Genomic DNA, 19,099 nt, shown 5'->3' on the forward strand with positions numbered 1-19,099 from the left:
GTAGGAAGTTTGATTTATATGACTATTACCAGGCCAGATTTGAGCTATGCTGTTGGATTGGTAAGTCAGTTTATGCAGGCTCCAAGGAAACCACATTTGGATGCGGCTAGACGCATACTCAGGTATGTGAAGTCCACATTGCAGTATGGACTATTTTATGAGACTGGGGTTCAGATACAGTTGCATGGATACACTGATGCTGATTGGGCTGGTAGTATTTCTGATAGACGATCTACCAGTGGATATGTGTTCTCTTTTGGGAGTGCTGTAGTCACTTGGAGCAGCAAGAAACAGCCTACAGTTGCCTTGTCGAGCACAGAGGCTGAGTACAGGGATGCAGCAATGGCTGCATGTGAGGTAGCTTGGTTGCATAAGCTACTTTATGATATGCATCAGTCTACAGATGGGCCAGTTGTCATTTATTGTGACAACATGAGTAGTATACACTTGGCAAATAACCCAGTCTATCATGCTAGAACAAAGCACATTGAGGTGCATTATCACTATGTGCGAGAGAGGGTTTTACTAGGTCTTATTGATCTAGTTTATGTCAGCATAGAGGATCAGGTAGCTGACATATTCACGAAGGCATTGGGCGCAGAGAAGCTGCGCAAGTTCAGAGACCTGCTTGGTGTGCAGGAATTGGGATTGAGCTCGAGGGGGAGTGTTGAGATATCGAGCTCCACTCGTGATACGCCAGGGTGACCGTTGTGCATTTATGTCACCGACTTGTCAGTTGCAGATGCGGTTGGTACACCGCCCCTGAATAATAGCTACATGATAGCTATCCTTATCTACTCTAGTTCGTGGCTCAGTTAGTATGCCACCTTAGTTAGTTGAGTTTGGTTTTGAGACCCATATATAGGGTTCTTCTATTTCTTTGTACTAGAGTTCTTTTGGCTTACACAACTAAGAAGAGGAAAACTGTTTTCAGCCTCCACCCTTGTGTGTCTTCCCCCATTGTGCAAGCAAGAAAGCTTCAAGCGAGACTCCTTCCTTCTCTCCCTCAATCTTGACACCTTTGACATGTTTGAGGGCACGCGGTACTGACTTCCTCCTAGCCATGTCTTTGACTTTACGCACATTCATTCGTGCATTGGGAGTACACAAAACAATGTCTGGTACATGGACATTGTTTCTTGCATCAGATGTTTCAGCATGCTCCATACTGCCATGGTTACACAAAGTATTAAGAGATCACAGAGAGAGAGAGAGAGAGAGAGAGAGAGAGAGAGAGATATATATATATATATATATATATATATATATATATATATATAAAATTTTTAAAAAGTAATTGAATACTTTCATGACCTAGGCGCACCAAAGTATTATAATATTTATGCATACATGAGAGAGACACAATGAGACTATGTCGAGAAAATATTTGACACATCTTTTTCTCCACATCAAAGCATGAATATCCATACACACATGAGGGACATCATAAAAGCATTAAACTATTAAAGTATTCAAGCATTAATTAAAACTTAAATGAACAAAATATTAAGTTTTTTAAGTTTTAATAAACAATCTAATTATTTTATTCATCAACATTAACACATCTTTAACTCTATATTAAACCATGAATATCCACAGGTATTTGAGAAAGACAAAGTGTGTATCGATAAAGAAAAACATTTTACATGCAATAAATTGCAATATTTAAATTTCAACTTTGTAACTTTCAAACAACACATAATACACCTTAGTTAGTTGAGTTTGGTTTGAGACCCATATATAGGGTTCTTCTATTTCTCTGTACACACAATAATGTTATCACACATTTATACTAAAACACATAACACATATTAATTAATAACACACTTAAAACACGTAATACACCTTAACAATGTAATGACACACATAACACGTTAATTAATAACACGGATAAACACATTAAGAAATAATATTAGCACACTTTCATATCAAAAGACATGACATGCATACATTAATAACACGCATAATACACATTATTTAATAACACACATTTATTTTTAAATACATAATACACATTAATTATTAGCACATATATACATATGAATACATACTATTAACACAAACATAATAATGTTATCACACATTTATACTAAAACACATAGCACACATTAATTAATAACACACTTAAAACACGTAATACACCTTAACAATGTAATGATACACATAACACATTAATTAATAACACGCATAAACACATTAAGAAATAATATTAACACACTTTCATATCAAAATACATGACATGCATACATTAAAAAATTAAACATGTAATAAATTAAAATATTTAAATTTTAACTTTTATAACTTTTATATATATATATATATATATATATAGAGAGAGAGAGAGAGAGAGAGAGAGAGAGAGAGAGAGAGAGAGAGAGAGAGAGAGAGAGAGAGAGAGAGATGCACGTGAGAAGTATTGACGATGATGAAAGAGTAGAGTTGATGATGAAAGCAAAAATACAAAAACTGCATGGAAAAATGGAAATGATGTTAAAGAGTAACGTCAAATATATTTAAGTGCGTCATACACATTGGCAATGTAATAATGCACATTAATTATTAACATGCCTACACACATCCCCCTCTCTCATTCTTCACAATAGCATGCACACAACACACACACACACACACACACACACACACACATGATATGCGTACATTAATAACTCATATAGGAGGGTGTGGTCACAGATCGAAATGCGGGCGGGGTGTGGTCGCAGATCGCGGGTAGCACGGGTAGGTCACGGGCGGCACCCGTGCATTTTTTCGCGCGGCCTTTTCGCAGCGAGAGCAGGTGCTAGACGCGTGGCACCCGCCCCCGCGTTTCTTTGTGGGGAGGTTGGGGGCTGCCACGTGGCACCCGCCCCCACCTCCCCTTAACTAATAGTAGAGATTTTAAGGAGGCTCCTGTGAAATTTTGAAGTGGTTCTAGGATGAAACAAACACATCTGTCCAATGAATCCCGCGAAAGCGGTTTATGGAGGTTTGTCCTTCCCCAAGACATACATTAGAACAAGAGAGGCATTGGAAGAATGCATATAGGACCCTTTAAGGTTTTAAATATGGAGGTTTGACCGTTTGATCTCTTGGGTCTCGACTCTCGTACAAGCAAGAGAGTCTTGTGGTCTTGTAAATAATAGAAGTCCAGACTCCACACTTCAAATCAGAGACGACACCACTCCCCGGTTTTCAAAAGAGTAGTTTGACTAATTTTTTTGACCCTCCCCCCCCCAGCCCCCGGTCTTTGAGTGCCCTTTCTCTATCTGAGCCTCCGATGCCCTCCATGATTACTGCACATATACACACTCTCTTTCCATTATCTCGATTGTTTTCCCCTTTTGTTCTTCACAGGAGATCATCACAGCAGATCACAAGCGTGGCTCAGATCACGAGAAAGATGAGAAGAGAAAAGGTGGATTGCAGCAGGACTTTCTACAGTTCCCAAGGGGCTTCCTCAGAATTGCAGTTAAGGATTTTATTCTGGTAAGAAGAAGAAGCACGCATTTCAGCCGATAGCTTGATCCAGTGTGGCTGGGGGCAGCACCTAAGTATTCTATTCTGGTGAAGAAGCAGTGCAAGAAGGATTTTGTTCTGGTAAGAAGAAGAAGAAGAAGACATTCCAGCTGATAGCTTGATCCAGAGGCTAAGGGCAGCACCCAAGTATTCTATTCTGGTGAAGGAGAAGTGCAAGAAGGATTTTGTTCTGTTAAGAAGGAGAAGAAGACATTTCAGCTGATAGCTTGATACAGAGGCTGCTTGATCCAGAGGCTGGCGGCAGCTCCCAAGTATTCTATTCCGGTGAAGAAGGAGTGCAAGAAGGATTTTGTACTGGTAAGAAGAAGAAGAAGACATTTCAGCTAATAGCTTGATCCAGAGGCTGGCGGCAGCACCTAAGTATTCTATTCTGGTGAAGAAGAAGTGCAAGAAGATAATTCAGCAGATACGCATCAACAACACTTACCTTGATGCAGAGGCCAGGGGCACCGCAGACAATTTGGCAGCTTAAGCTTCCCCCAAGCCTTCAATCATAAACTGTAAGTCCATGATTATGCCAATCAGGGCCTCCATTGACACAGTGCTCAATCGTTGATACAAATCAGAGAAGTTTGAGCTGGTATTGTGCACCATGCACAGGTTTTTTGCAGTTAAACCTTCACCCTGTTGTGATACATCAGATTGAGATTCTGGATGTGGCATGCCCAAAAACAGCATAACTGATGTCCTGTGGTGACAACCTTTCCAGCAGCAGAAAAATTGGTGTCAGGCTCTTGCGATTCATTGTCTTTGTAGTTATTGCTCATTGATACCTGGTTTTGCTGCATGAAACAGCATTGGCACCTGCCTGGATGAGCAGCACCCTGCAAGTAGGTGAATCCATCAATCATGAAAATGGAACAAGAGTCATCAGCCCTGGTGCTGAAATCCCTGAAGCTTATTGATGACACAAAGAAAGCTGCCACACAGATGAAAATTGACAAAGCTAATTTCTTTATGCTGGCATACTGTGTCACCGAGCTGCGTCCTCTCCTTGATGACTTGAATAGGCAACAGGAGTTTCTAGCAGCTAACTGTTCTTGGCCTGCTATGCAACGTTTGACCAATGTTATTGAAAGTCTGAACACCTTCACCAGAACCTGTGTGACTAGAAGCAGAATCTATATGCTATGCCATAATGCTGATGTGGTCAAGGAAATGACTACATTCTTCAAGCAACTTGCAGAATGTGTTACATCTATCCTTGAAACTTTTGAGGTTTCATGTGGTTGCAAGGAAGGACTGCTTGAAATTGTCGAAAAGTTCAGATCTCCAGCTTTCTCTCAAGAGTCTGGCTTTGTTGAACTTGCAAGGGATATAGCATCCAGCCTTCTTCAGAGCAAATTGGATGAGTATGCAGCAACAGAATTGTTGCACAGGATAGCAAAGCAACTGAGTGTGCCAGTTTCTGATGCAGGGGAGTTGTTGCTGGAGCTGAGGGGAGATCTTAAGACAGCTGAGTCAGAAGGAGATGAAGCTGACATTGCGGAACTACAACAACTCTGTGCTCTCCTTACTCCTGCAGAGGTATTTGATGACAAACTAAAGCTGGTACTTGGAGATTATGATCTTCGTGGTTCAAATGATATCCCAGAGTCATTTTTCTGTCCAATAACCAGAGAAATTATGCGAGAACCGGTAATGGTTGAGCAGGGCCATTCTTATGAAAGACTGGCTATACTAGAATGGTTCCAAAGGGGCCACAGGACCTGCCCAGATACTGGGCAGGAGTTACAGAGTTTGGAGCTGATACCAAATGTAATGCTCCAGCAGGCTATAAATGAATATTTTAGTAGCATGCAGAAAGGACAACTGATTAATGCCTTGCGAGGCTTGACAGCTTCAAGTTCTGGATCAGAGTTAGAGTCACAAATCAATACAATCAAGTCAATACTGGATAGTGGCCCAGAGTATAGACGGCTGCTGGTTTCTTTCAGAGGTCTACAGCCTTTGATCACAGTTCTCAAGCCATCTTCAGCTCCAATCAGGGAGAAAATCCTACGTATTCTTTACCACATTGCTCTTCTTGGAGATGACTATAAAGTAAGCAACTTTTGTCTGAGGTCTACAAATCATGGAGTTGAGTAGTCACATGTGTAGTGTGTTTCTGTTGCAGTTTGTAAATGTTAAACTAGTGCATGTTCCACAGCTTCGCTACTAAATCACTTTTGCATTAATGCCTGTTCTGGGCGCACTTTGGATGTACACTCAAAATGGATAACTATGTGTCCATGAACAAAAGAGCTGGGAGCAACATTTATGCTTTCTGATGCTTGTATTTTGATTAACCGAAAGCTTACACAAGAAGCATCTTCTGAAGTATCTTTGCCTGTATCTTCCCTTTCAGTATTGTTCATGTTTTGCATGCATGGCTATTTCTTATTTGGCTCATTTGCCCCAGCCTGATGTTTCTACTTTGGTTGCCATTCTTAGTTCACTTATGTAAAGGTCCCTCCATCCTCATTGGCAAGCCTGGATTGCAGGCATTGTAATTTGTGGTTCTTACATAGCATCTGTATTGTTAGTAGTCAGTGTATTTCTGCTGTCACCTCCTGGGGGTGAGCTCCATTAGAGTTTGACAGAGACATGGGAGCTTTGACACTGTATCTATTCATTAATTCATTAGGTTCTATCACGGGGATGTGAAATTTTGAGATGCTCTAATCTCGCCGATAACAGTTGATCAAGTTATTAATCAAATGTGCAAGGCTGTTTAAGCACATGTGATGCGCATTGTAGATATTCCATAGTAACAGGCCAAGTACCCCAAGTATGTAGTGGGTTTCAAAGGCAAAAGTTGTGATAAGTTATATCGACTAGGTTTAGTTGGTCAGTTGGCATCAGATTTGATCCTAGGGCAATGGTTTGGCTAATAAGTGTCTGTGGTGACACTAGGGACTAGCATTAATTAGTTAATTAATGAATCTAAGGGTCGGGAACCACTCTAGGTTGCAAATGCATAGTCAATTTAATTATGGATGAGCACATTTAATTTTGGGTAGGGTTAGAAGGGCTAAATTAATTTTTGGGATTATGTAATTCTGAAAATTAATTAAATGGTTGGATAATGTTGAAAAATGGGTTTAAAAGGTTGCCACTTGGTAAAAATGCCCATGTAAACTGAGAAAACATTTGACTGGGTCTCAGCCATTCAGTTAGTTTACAGCTTGGGAGAGGAAAAGAGAAAGTTGTTGGTTCACTTTTTGATAAGAGAATAGCAAATTGCTGCAGAAGATAGCCATTTGGGATGGAGACGTGAAAATTTGAGATGCTTTAAACTTGCCGATAACATTTGATTAAGATATTAATAAAATGTGCAAGGTTGTTAGTATATGTGATGCACATGGTAGTTATTTCATGGTAACAAGTCAAAGACCTTGAGGATGCAGTGGGGATACCAAAGGCAAAAGTTGTAATAAGTTATGTTTGATTTGGGCCTAGATCAAATTTTTGGCCATTAATGTCAATGGTAACATTAGAGACTAGACATTTATATATACCAAAAAGACCTTGGGCTACTGTCACCTACTCTTGAAAGCCGTTACCTACAGCCCAAGGTTCTAAGTTGTAGGTGGCAGCTTCTATTGTTGTTTGGGTAGGGCACCAATAGCTTTTTAGCGTTTCTCTTGATGAAACTTTGAAATTTCTCTCTCTACAGCATTCTCTCTCATCCCCCAACCATTTCTCAAGTTAGCATTTTCTAGCAGTTTGAGCCATTAGAGGAAGAGATTTTAGTCAATCTAAGGTTTACAACAAAAATTAGGGTTTCTACAATGACCTTAGGATGCGCGCTCAAAATTGAGGGTCTAGAACTTAAATTCTAGCAGAAAATTGAGGAATTTAAGGGAGATTCAAGAGACCAGCCAACCAATATCATATTTGGGACTGAATTTGTCTTTCAAGAAGTAGGGTCCCCAAGCAAACCAAAGGGCAAATTAGTTTGGAGGCTTGCTGGTCAGTTTTGACAACAACAAGAGGCACTTGGATTAGCAAAGGAGGTGAGAATATCTCAGTTGTACTCTTTCCATTTACAATATAAGATAAAGAAATACTGCAAAGGGTGCTAGTTTTGGGGCCAACAGGGTGTCTAATATCTAAGATTTAAGTGGTAAAGTGTGCATTTTCAGTTTATGTGAATTTTATGCTTGCTGTAATTAGTGTTAAATTAGGTTATTTACCATTCCATCCAAGAAGGAAGGCTGGTTTCATGCTTCCATTGGTGTGATACCACTCAATCCCTTGATTTGGTGGGCCCAAAGCACCGGATTGCAAGCCAAAGCTTTGTGCTAGTATTGATTTTTGCTCTCAACTAAGTAATTACAACAATGTCTTCATATAGTGAGATACAATTAAGCTGTGATGATGTCTCTCAATATGAACATTCACACGGGAATGAAGGAAATGTAATGCCTGATCTTAGACAAGGCTCAGAGCATGGACAACAAGCTGATAATATTGGTTTAGATTAAAATGTAGGCCTTTCTAGGCCTTTAGAAGTTGATGATCAGTAAGAGGAAGATAAATTAGATAACCAATTTAAGATCAACTGAGAACAATAGCTAAAATGTCTATGCAATTGGGAAATAATCCTCATTTAATGTGCTTTTTGAACCCTTTAAAGGAGGGCAATAAAGGCAAGAAGAGGAAATTGTTTTCAAGAACTTCGGGACAACAAGTTGCACCGAAGGAAGCGCCAATACAGTAACATTATGTTCAAAATGTGGGTAATGAGCATAAGCAAATGGTGCCAATGTGGGGCAATTGATGCATATGTAAGGCCAACTTGGAAGTGCCAATCCAATGCTTTTTGGACAGCAAGGCTTGTATGCAATGATAGGGCAACTGGGATACTTTGGTGATGGCATTGGTTTTCATGCTATGGTGGGCTCGGGACTGATACGGAGATGTATGACACAACTCCTTATGAGATGCAACAATCAATGTGTGGTGTGCAAGGTTCAATGTATTCGGGTATGGATGGTAATATGCATAACCCCATGTATAACAATGTTGGCATGATGCTGGGGCACAAGGTGGCAATTTGGCAATGCATATATGCAACCCATTGTATTTGGGACTCATGGTATTGATGCTAGTTATGCGAATGCTCCGTATAGTGTTGGTCATGAAGAAACATGTTGCTAGTAATGCATGCAATGTATGGGAAAATGTATCTTGGTATGGCTAGTAGTATGCTAATTCCTATGCACAGTCACATTGCAATGGTCCAAAGTATGCAAACAAGAATGTTTTCTAATGCATCTGGAGCTCCTAGCATGTTAGGTACACATTAGGGGCTAGTCAACTGGATGTAAAGTTGCATATTAGTTAAGTTGAAATTGCAGCAACGTGAAAGTCTAAATCATTGCAATGCTTAAGGGGAAGAAATACCTAGAACTTGGTGGAGGTTTTGAGGCAAGTAAAGTTAGAGGTAAAGTTTCCATATGCTTGGTGAAGCTTTCATATTGTTTCACTAATAGATGCAAAATGGATGGAAGAGGATGACTTGGTAGACCGTCCTTAGTTGTTGCAACTTTACTTAGATGCCTTTCAGTTAGAGAAAACTTTGGTTCTAGCTCAATCAAGTTCAACAGAGCAGTGATCTAGAGTATTACTTGATACTCAAGGAAGAGGTAGCACTTCCACTCCTCTAGTTGTGGACAACTCTTGTATGTAGTGGATCTTGGATGTATTTAACATGCATCCAAGATACTGTGTTGATAGTATGTTTGCCATGAGATCACTACTTAGTGTACTAGTCATTGTGAGATGCATGCAGATGAATATGAGTTTCACCCAGACATTGAAACTATACTTTTGCATCATTTTATGATCAGTTTGACATGAGTTTTGGCCTCGGCTTAAGAAAAAATGTTGATCAATTTCAACTTAGTTTTTGATCAATTTGAGAACCATTTATGGTCACTTTTGGGATCAGTTTTGCATTAGTTATATTGATCAGTTTTTGCAATTGGTTTGTGATTAGTTTGGGGTCACATTGCAATAGTTTGTGGTTGGTTCTCAAATCAGTAAATGATCAGATTATGCTCAGTTTTCAATGGTTTATAGTTTGTTTCATGGATAGCAGCATGTTAGTAAATGCCATTGAGAGTTTCAACTATGGTTTATGCTGAAAATATGCTTTACTGTGGTTTTGAAGTTAGAACAATAGAGAAACAGGAGTTATGGATGTATCCAATGGGTTTTTAGCAACAGTTTTGGACTAATTCTCAGTTTTATGTTAAGTATATGTTGGCTCAAAATTTTCAGCAAGTTTAGGGCATAGAAAGTGATTAGTTTATGATCAGATTATGCTAAGTTTTCAATGGTTTATAGTTGATTCCATGGATGGCAGGATGTTAGTAAATGCCATTGAGAGTTTTAGCTATGGTTTATGCTGAAAATATAATTTATTGTGGTTCTAAAGTCAGAATAGTTGAGAAACATGAGTTATGGATGTATCCAACGGGTTTCTAGCAACAGTTGTGGACTCATTTTTAGTTTTATGTTAAGTATATGTTGGCTCAAAATTTTCTGCAAGTTTGAGGCATATGACATAGTTAGACAACAGTGGCCAATGTTGTGACCGTGATGCCTTACGAAAATTCCAGTGCAATATATTTTTCCTTCAGCACAATGTAGTACGATTGTAAGGATTTCAAGGGGAAGGTTTGTCATAGGGATGTGAAATTTTGAGATGCTCTAATCTTGTCGATAACATTTGACTAAGATATTAATCAAATGCGCAAGGTTGTTAGCACATGCAATGTACATGGTAGTTATTTCATATAACATACTAACGACCTCAAGGATGCAGTGCGTGCCAAAGGCAAAAGTTGTAATAAGTTATATTTGACAGGTACGAGGTGGTATTCGGTGTTAGATTTGAGCCTAGACCAATTTATTGGCCATGAATGTTAGTGGTGATATTAGAGACTAGGCATTAATTAAATTAATTAATGCCTAGTCAAAGGGTTAATAACTATCCAAGGATACTTGGAAGACAAATTGGTCTAGCCAATTTAATTATTGACTGGTGAGATTAGTTTTATGAGCCTTAGAATAATTATTAAATTAATATTCAGAATCAATATTCTAATAAGTCGGATAATGCTAGAAAATGGGATTAGAAGGCTGTCATTTGTTGGCAAAATTTGCTTATGCAAGTGGGAAAAACATTTTCAGGAGTTGGTGATATGATTTGTAGCCACGATAAGAATCAGTCCTACAACATGTGACAACAGTTTGGAGCCTTGCAGGAGCAAGTGACAGTAGCCCAAGGTCTTTTTGGTGCATATGATAGCATACAGGAGGGGGCAGCAGTATTTCTGGTAGTCCTAAGCTGTAGGTGACAGCTTTCATGGCTGCTTGAGTAGAGCAACAATAGCTTTTCAATGTTTCTCGCGATGAAACTTTGAAAATTTTCTCTCATCCCTAACCATTTCTCAAGTTATCTCAGCATTTTTCAGCAGTTTGAGCCATCAGAGGAAGAGATTTCAGCCAATCTCTATTGTAAACTCTAATTTACAATAGAAATTAGGATTTTTATAGCTGCCTCGAGATGCATACTTAGAATTGAGAGCCTAGGACTTGAAATCCAGTAGGTGAAATTGAGGAATTTAAGGGATATTCAAGAGGCCAACCAATGAATATCATATTTGGGGCTGAATTTGTCTTTCAAGGAGCAAAGTGAAGGCCAATCTCCAAGCAAACCAAGGGACAAATTGGTTTGGAGGCTTGTTGGTAAGTTTTGACAACAAGGGGCACTTGGATTAGCAGAGGAGGTGAGAGGATCTCAGTTGTACTCCTTACATTTGAAACATAAGATAAAGAAATACCGCAAGGGTCACCAGTTTTGGGGCCAACAGGGTGTCCAATCTCCAAGATTTAAGTGGTAAAGTGTGTATTTTCAGTTTATGTGAATTTTATGAATTTTATGCTTGTTGTAATTAGTGTTAAATTAGGTTATTTACCACCTTATCTGAGAAGGAAGGCTGGTTGCAGGCTCTGTATTTACTGCATTTCCATCTTGTTCTGTTCATCATCTTTGAGGCACATTGCCATGTGGCAGCTAGGTGTGGTGGGCAATCTTCAGTTGGCCAGATTTGACATCAACAATCATACAGTTTTGGTGGGCTGCTGCAGGTTGGCTCATTTTGGGCAGCATTTGCCTATTTTGAGCATGCTGCTCCTATAAATAGGCTTCCTCAGCTATGGCTCCTTACGTTGCTAGCTTTTGTCCATTCCCTTCATCACCCCCGTGCAGTCTTCGTCATCTGCCTTTCATCTAGTGACCTCAATTATGTGTTTTGGCACTCTCACAGGGGCTGCTTGTACTTGCTTCATTACTGCTTTTGCAGTTTCAGTCTTGGTTCCTTCATTGTTCTTGCATTCTTCCTCTCTCTCTCTCTCTCTCTCTCTCTCTCTCTCTCTCCATCCCCACCGTGTTCATTGCTTCACATTGTATCATAGCCAAGTGTTGTTCAATTGCTTAGCAAGGCAACATCCAATTGAAGGTGTAGTAGTGGTCATCATCAAAAGGCAGCCACAATGTCATCATTTGTAGGTGGTTGTCATCAAGTTACAGCTTGTTATCATCAACAGCAGGTCATTGACAACAAAACACAGCCTTGCAACAATCATCATCATAGCAAACAAAGTGTATTTACAGGTTGAAAATCGAGGTTGCAAATTGGTATGATTGACAAGATTGTGTGGATTGAGAGACGGATCAAGACGGCAAGGACACCTAGTTTGGTAGGATAGCCATGAAGACCATGATCACAAGGGTCTGTGCGAAGACCGACGTGATTGTGAGATGGATCGAGATGCGGATTCTGATCGGCCCCCCTCCAGTCCACTTTTTATTCATGCTTCCTCTTCCCCTTCTTTGTTAAAGACATTTGTACCTCATGTCTCTCTCATGGCTCCACAGGTTCAGGATCACAAGGATCAACTTCAAGACTGACATAATTGTGACATAGATTGAGATGTGGACCATGACCCCTCCCTCTTGTCCATCTTCTATTCACGTTTCCCCTTTTTTTTCATTGTCAAAGACGTTCATACCTTGTGTCTCTATCATAGCTCCACAGGTTCATGTACCCCATTCTTCCCAAACTCGCCCTTGATCAAAAGTTGGATGGGACAATATTATCCCATATGATAGTGCAAAATTGAGACCATCCTCAACATCTTTGACCTTCTGGAGTTCTTTAGTATCCCTCATCCCTAACCTGTTATGAATCCTTGTTTAGGTGCTTCTGCAAACTTGGGTAGCTCTCTAGGACAGGCTCTCAAGAGGACATGTATTGTTAATGCTTAGCTTTGGTATTATTAAGTTGTGCACATGTGAGGTACACATGTGAAATGCAAGTTAGTTAAGTGATAGAAGGTGATGCGGGCCATTTCTCACAACTTTCTATTGCTAGAGAGGGAGCGTGAGAGGGTGATGGAAGTGGGGCAATTAGGCCTCATCTATACTATTATACATGTGTATAGCATCCAATGAGGGGTTTTCGTTGACTCATTGACCAGCCATTATTGAAGAATCACTGGGTGAGCACTGAGGTCATAGTAGCTTGAGAGAGACATTAGCATAGTTACATGATTTGGTTACTGTTCCTAAGAATGGTTGTTGTTGGATATGGGTGGTGTGTGTGTGTGTGTGTGTGTGTGTGTGTGTGTGTGTGTGTGTGTGTGTGTGTGTGTGTGTGTGTGTGTGTGTGTGTGTGTGTGTGTGTGTGTGTTAATTCCTTTCTATTTTCAAGAGTTTGTATAATTGACATTAACATCAAGTTCTTTTTGAGGCACCTTGATGGTGGCCAATACACCCATTGCTTGGGTAACGATGGTCCTATGTGAGTGTCTTTGTTGTATGTACTATGATGAACCATTCTCGCAGAGCACACATAAATTGAGGGAGGGTGCTGTTGGATATTGTCCGTTCATGTGTGAGTTTGTGCATGAGTCATGGGTTGGGCACATTTCTTTCTAATGTTGACCTGGTGGCTCTTGTTTTATTGAGGCATGTATATGGCTGATTATACATTCTTTTGATGTTGGCGGACTTTATTTGGGGGGCTCTTGTAATTGGCTGATCTGATCATATTGATTTGCATATTTATAGTTTGGGGCTTCCTCTTCCTAAGTTTTCCCATTGCTTACTCCTACAATCAATTCCGTCAGAGAGAGGGATCCGGTGCTAGTGCCCACACAGCCCACGACTTAGTATTATTTTTGTACTCTCTTGTCTTGGTATATGGATTCCATTTCCCAAGCATTCTTCTGAGTTCTCTTTGCAGTATTCTTTTCTTTTGTAGTGTTTCTCTTTTCTCTTCTCTCTTGTGTTGTGCAGTCCATTACAACAGATTTACATCTTCCATCTCTACATCCACTTCTGATACCTTTGGGGCACCAACAGGTGTCGTGTGGTGCAACATCACTCTAGCTCCACTTGTGTGTGAAAGTTTCTTGCTGAATTTACTGTTAAACTGAATTAAGTGTTTGATAAAATGCAGTCTACTGCCCTTTGGGCTTCGGAAGGCCAATTTCATCATCCTATTATATAGCTGATCAAGATGCAGCCATATCTGATGGACACCGGTCATATGCTTGATGTAAGCAGTGATGGCCGGTGTACATGAGAGGAATTTCATCATCCTATTATATAGCTGATCAGGATGCAGCCATATTTGATGGACGCTGGTCATATGTTTTATGTGAGTAGTGATGGCCAATGTACATGAGAGGAATAAGAACGAGTGAATGTGAGCATTCAACTTGTCCCAATGTGCTTGGGCCTTCTCCAACTACAATTTATTGGGTTGAGAAAGGGTCAAAGACTCTTTGACCACCGGATGGTCAATGGCTTCAATCACAAGCTATGCCAGATTATATAACTCTAAGATCTCCTCCATCATCACTCGCCAGATGTTGTAGTTTTCTCCTTCGAGCTTTTGATCCTAGAGAAGAGCTGGAAGAATGGGGACCTTGCAGTGCATAATGGCATGGAATTCCAGGTTTGCTTAGAAAACATCCTTTTCCACCTTTGAATAACTCCGCACTTGTTGGGTAGCCCCCCTTTGGTTCTGAAACGGCAGTCAGTCAGGACTTCCTTGGCTCATTTGCTGAAGAATTTTACCTACAAATTCAGAGCATTTCATGCAGGCGGCCACTTTACAGGCCCAGTTGGCCAGTTTTACATCATGGATTGCTGTCGGCCACTTTATATGGCTGTGGGGCAGCCGGATGCCACACTCCAGGCTGTTTCTGATTTCACACTCCTTTTGCTTCTATACTGTGCACTTGCAATTGTGTGCATATTGGCATTGTGAAAATTGTTTTCGTTTTTAAGATTTTTAAAAGGAAGTGCACAAGTTATCCTACTGGATACCCTATGAGGCCTCTAGTGGATAAATTACAGGGCTTCCATTGTATTCTACTGTGATGGCTGGTTGGTCATTGGCAGTCAGGTCCAGAAATTAAGAACATTATGTTAAATGGATCCTGTTATTGTTCAAAAGATGCTGGGTAAAAATGCCACTGATCTTGCAATGCAGGCCCTCAGATAGGTTTGTCAAATTTTGAAGTATCAGCAATGCATCTTACAGGTGATGGATTTTGAGTCCTCACTTTTGGGCACTTTTCTACAAGCTGATCACATAGGTTGAGATGGGATGATATGTTGGCCAGCTATGGACACTGAAGATGTATGAGGAAAAGGTTTTTGTATGGAGGTGGGAGGATGATGATGTTGCTTAATTTGTGAATGGAGCTGACATTCCACCTTCTTTGAGATTGGGTTATGCATCTCAAAAAATCATCCCTACCAACAATTTTCTACTTGTTGGCAGTAAGCAGCTATAAAGAGTAGGGTGAAAATTTTGAGAAAATAACTATTTGGTCTTGGTCAGTCTCAGATTTGTACATTCTCTTCACCAAAATAGAGGCAACGTGTCAGTCTGTTTCATGTAGATATGGTGCATCATCTTATGCCTGCTTTTGGTTGAACTCAGATAGTTTATAGTAATATGAAGTATTTGACGTATATTCTGAACCCACTATTACCTCTTCATCTTATGCAGATTTTGTGCTCATTGTGCAGCTTTTTATCCTGGAAGCTGAGGCAATGCCTGTGTTATTACGCCTACTTCAGAAGAGCCCCGGGGAAAATGGTGGTCCAATTCAGCTTCTTTGGGAAATATCCAAATTTGAGACTGGGGCAAGAGCTATTTTGTCGGAAAAAGGATCGATTTTAATTATTGCGACTGCTTTTAACCTGTGTCAAAATGATCAGAAGTTATTGGCAGAGAAATTGTTACACAACTTATGTGTTTATGATGAGTCAGTGATCATTGAAGCTGCTAAATCAAGTATCTTTGGTCCTTTGATCATCACCTTGACTTCTGGTATGTGAAATTCTGTTTGTCCCAACGTCCCATTCTTCTGTGTTGTTAAGGATGGAGGCCAAATGTGAGGTTAAAGATTGAAGTGCTTAGTCATGTTTTTCACGACTAGACTTCTTTTCTAATCTGTTTGTCCCAACGTCCCATTCTTCTGTGTTGTTAAGGATGGAGGCCAAATGTGAGGTTAAAGATTGAAGTGCTTGGTCATGTTTTTCACGACTGGACTTCTTTTCTAATCTGTCTTAGGAAAAGAGGCAACTCGACTCAAAATGGCAACTGCAATTTGTGAGTCTTTGGAGCTAAATGACCATAGTGGTTCAGCCCTTGTCAGAGCAGGTGTAGTTCCTCCACTTTTGGATTTGCTACAACATGGGCCACATGAAAGCAAGCAGGCAGCTGCAGCTGCTTTGCTCCAACTCTCTTCGACTGATGCAAACAAGACAGAAATTGCAAAAGCTGGTTCCATTTCAATTCTCCTTAAGCTGCTAGATACTCCTCTGCCTCAGTTGAGAGTTGATATTATGGGCACTCTTTCTAATTTGGCAAGTGATTTCCAGAATGCTACTGAAATAGATCAAGAAGGTGCAATAACACAAAGGCTTGGAATGTTGTTATCAGAAGACACTGAAATGCAGGAATACTCTTTAAGAACTCTACAATGCATGGCAAAGGATAGCCATACAGTACGTACGTCAGTGGTAGACTTAAGGTTGGTGCCGAGCATATATACTCTTCTGAGAAAGGAAGGGATTTCAAGCAGTTGTAGACGTAGCTTATTACACATTCTTTGCTACCTTGCTGAAGACAGGCAAACTCTTCCAGCACTTGTGACATCAACAGATGTGGTAAATTTCCTTGTAAGACTGATTAACGAAAGTTCAGCAGAAGAAGATAAAGAAGTGGTGCTAAACGTCCTAGCTGGATTTTCCAAGTTAAATGAAATGAAGGGTGCTTTGATTGCTCAAAGTCAGCTACTATTGACCTGCTTACACTACTTGAGAGCAAAAGGAGAAGAAAAGCTGCAGGAATCTGCTGCTGTAATTCTGTCAGGCCTATGTGATTCTGCAGTAATGGATTTGAACATTCAGGTGAACCTCTCCAGGCAAGGGCTTATCTCTGCGTTGATTGAGGTGCTAAGGAGCAGCTCTAGTACGGATCGGGCCAAGCAGCATGTGTGTGTGACATTAGGCCTTTTTTCTAAATGCACACCCAGCCTTACTGAGAGGCAGTCATACATCAAGAAATTACTGGCTCATCTAGGTTTCAAGAAGTACAAATTGTGCAGGGTGCATGCAGGAAAGTGCAATGTGAGAGGGACATTCTGTATTGTTGAAGCAATGGCTGTTGCTCCACTCATCAATTTGGTGAAGGAGGGGGGTATACAGACAGCTGAAGAAGCTATAGAAACCTTGAACACTTTGGTGTCAAACAAAGAAAACATGCTCCAGGGCGTTGATTTGCTTGTGAAGGCTGGCATAATTTCAACCCTAGTGTCAATTGTGGGCAAGAGTAGTTCATTGACAGAAAAAGCAGCAGGTATGCTGGAAACCATATTTAAAGTAAGGATGTATCGTGATGATCGGTACTCAAGGTCTGCGAAAGCAAGCCTTGCCACAATTCTTGCAACAGGAACTGCAGATGCTCGCAAGTCAGCTGCAAGGGCTCTGATGCATCTGAAAGAGATGCCCAGGGATTCCGTCTATACACAAACATCCATATGATGATTTCAAATACAGTTTTTTTTCTCATGGTGTGCTTGTGATTTTGGCGACACTCTTCCCCGAGACATATTGCATATCGGAGCTTGCTGTTGGTTGCTCTGATCCATGGCACCTGGAGAATTATTATATCTGTATTATATTGTTATTATACACATTCTTGATTTAATCTCTACAGCTCTACAGTTGTATGTTAGCACCGAATTTAGTGAGTTCTTTAAGCATTTCTTCTTGTCTACCTCTCTTACAACACTCTTCTTTCACAGTTTTGAGTTCAGCAGTAGAGCTGGAAGTGCAATCTTTTCAGATTTCTGGTTTCCCCAGCCAACACCTGCACCTTCAGCCAGTGCTCAAAAACACGATTTTTACACCTAGATGTACAAAATATTGGGCCTTTTAAGTGTAAATCAAGAGTGAACTCAACCACAATTTCGGAATTTACATCTTCAGCATCAGTCTTTGTCTGGTTATGTCAAAAAATCTCTGCAACTAGGTTTTACATCCAACTGCGTTGATTCTAGTGAAAGGTGTTCAGGTGCAAGTTATGGCACTCAAATGTGAAAGAAAAAATGTTGGCTTTTATGGTGTAGAAGATTCCAGGGGACTGAGGTTCTTGGACTGATGTAGAGTAGCTGTGAGGTCAAAATGTAGCTCTTTTTCCGCAACAATGAGCTCCAAAATAGGACACTCCCTGTGCACATAATCCTATTACCTGCAATAGAGCTTCATTGATTCAAAGCCACAGGCCTATGTTGAGAGAGAGAGAGAGAGAGAGAGAGAGAGAGAGAGAGAGAGAGGACGAGAGCTTCTGTCAACCAGATTTATCGTTTGCTTATTAAGGATCGTAATTGGCTAACAGATAGGGCTAATTCAATATGGGGCCATCAACTTTGGGAGGACTTAGAGTCTCTTTATGGATTGTTTAGGGTTTCTAATTGGTGACATTCAGTATTTTGATACTTGGGCTAGATTGGATAAGATGTGAGTGAGATGGAATATCCTTTCATATCATTACCCTCGAGTCTTAGAAACAATCCATCTACTGGTGGATGCTTTCAAGGCCTTGCTAGCGCGTTCGTGATTCAATCAGTTGTTTTTACTGGCATGATTAGGTTCTTATCCAAGGTTAGGCAAGATTGCACATATTTGAAGTTGATTCAAGCATCAAAGGGCATTATGGGCCAACATTTTGGGGATTTTATGCTCAAAGCTCAAAATTCTTGTCAGTGATCTTTCCAAAGAGCTAAATAATCTTCTATTTCAAGGCTTCTTTAATCTACAAATAGTGGTATTTACTGATCAATGGACATTGAAGCTATGGAGTATTATGGAGCAATTTAGGGCATTCATTTTATCTTAGTTTCCTTCGATCGTATAACTATTTATAGCATATCATTGGAGAACCATCTCTTGTATATGATGTGTTGTGATACCATAGAC

General features: G+C 40.2%; 1 protein-coding gene across 1 annotated transcript; it reads left to right on the forward strand.

Annotated features, from left to right (window-relative positions):
• The first annotated feature begins 3,242 nt into the window (after positions 1-3,242).
• LOC148032855 (U-box domain-containing protein 44-like) lies at positions 3,243-18,086 on the forward strand. The gene is made up of 3 exons (XM_087683521.1): positions 3,243-5,577; positions 15,641-15,944; positions 16,188-18,086. The coding sequence occupies exons 1-3, from the start codon at positions 4,384-4,386 to the stop codon at positions 17,660-17,662; spliced, it is 2,973 nt and encodes a 990-aa protein (XP_087539647.1). The 5' UTR covers positions 3,243-4,383; the 3' UTR covers positions 17,663-18,086.
• Positions 18,087-19,099: the final 1,013 nt, after the last annotated feature.

Source organism: Lygodium microphyllum, chromosome 8 (genome assembly GCF_053477565.2).
Source record: "Lygodium microphyllum isolate KBCC chromosome 8, Lygodium_microphyllum_v1.1.10, whole genome shotgun sequence".
NCBI lineage: Eukaryota > Viridiplantae > Streptophyta > Polypodiopsida > Schizaeales > Lygodiaceae > Lygodium > Lygodium microphyllum.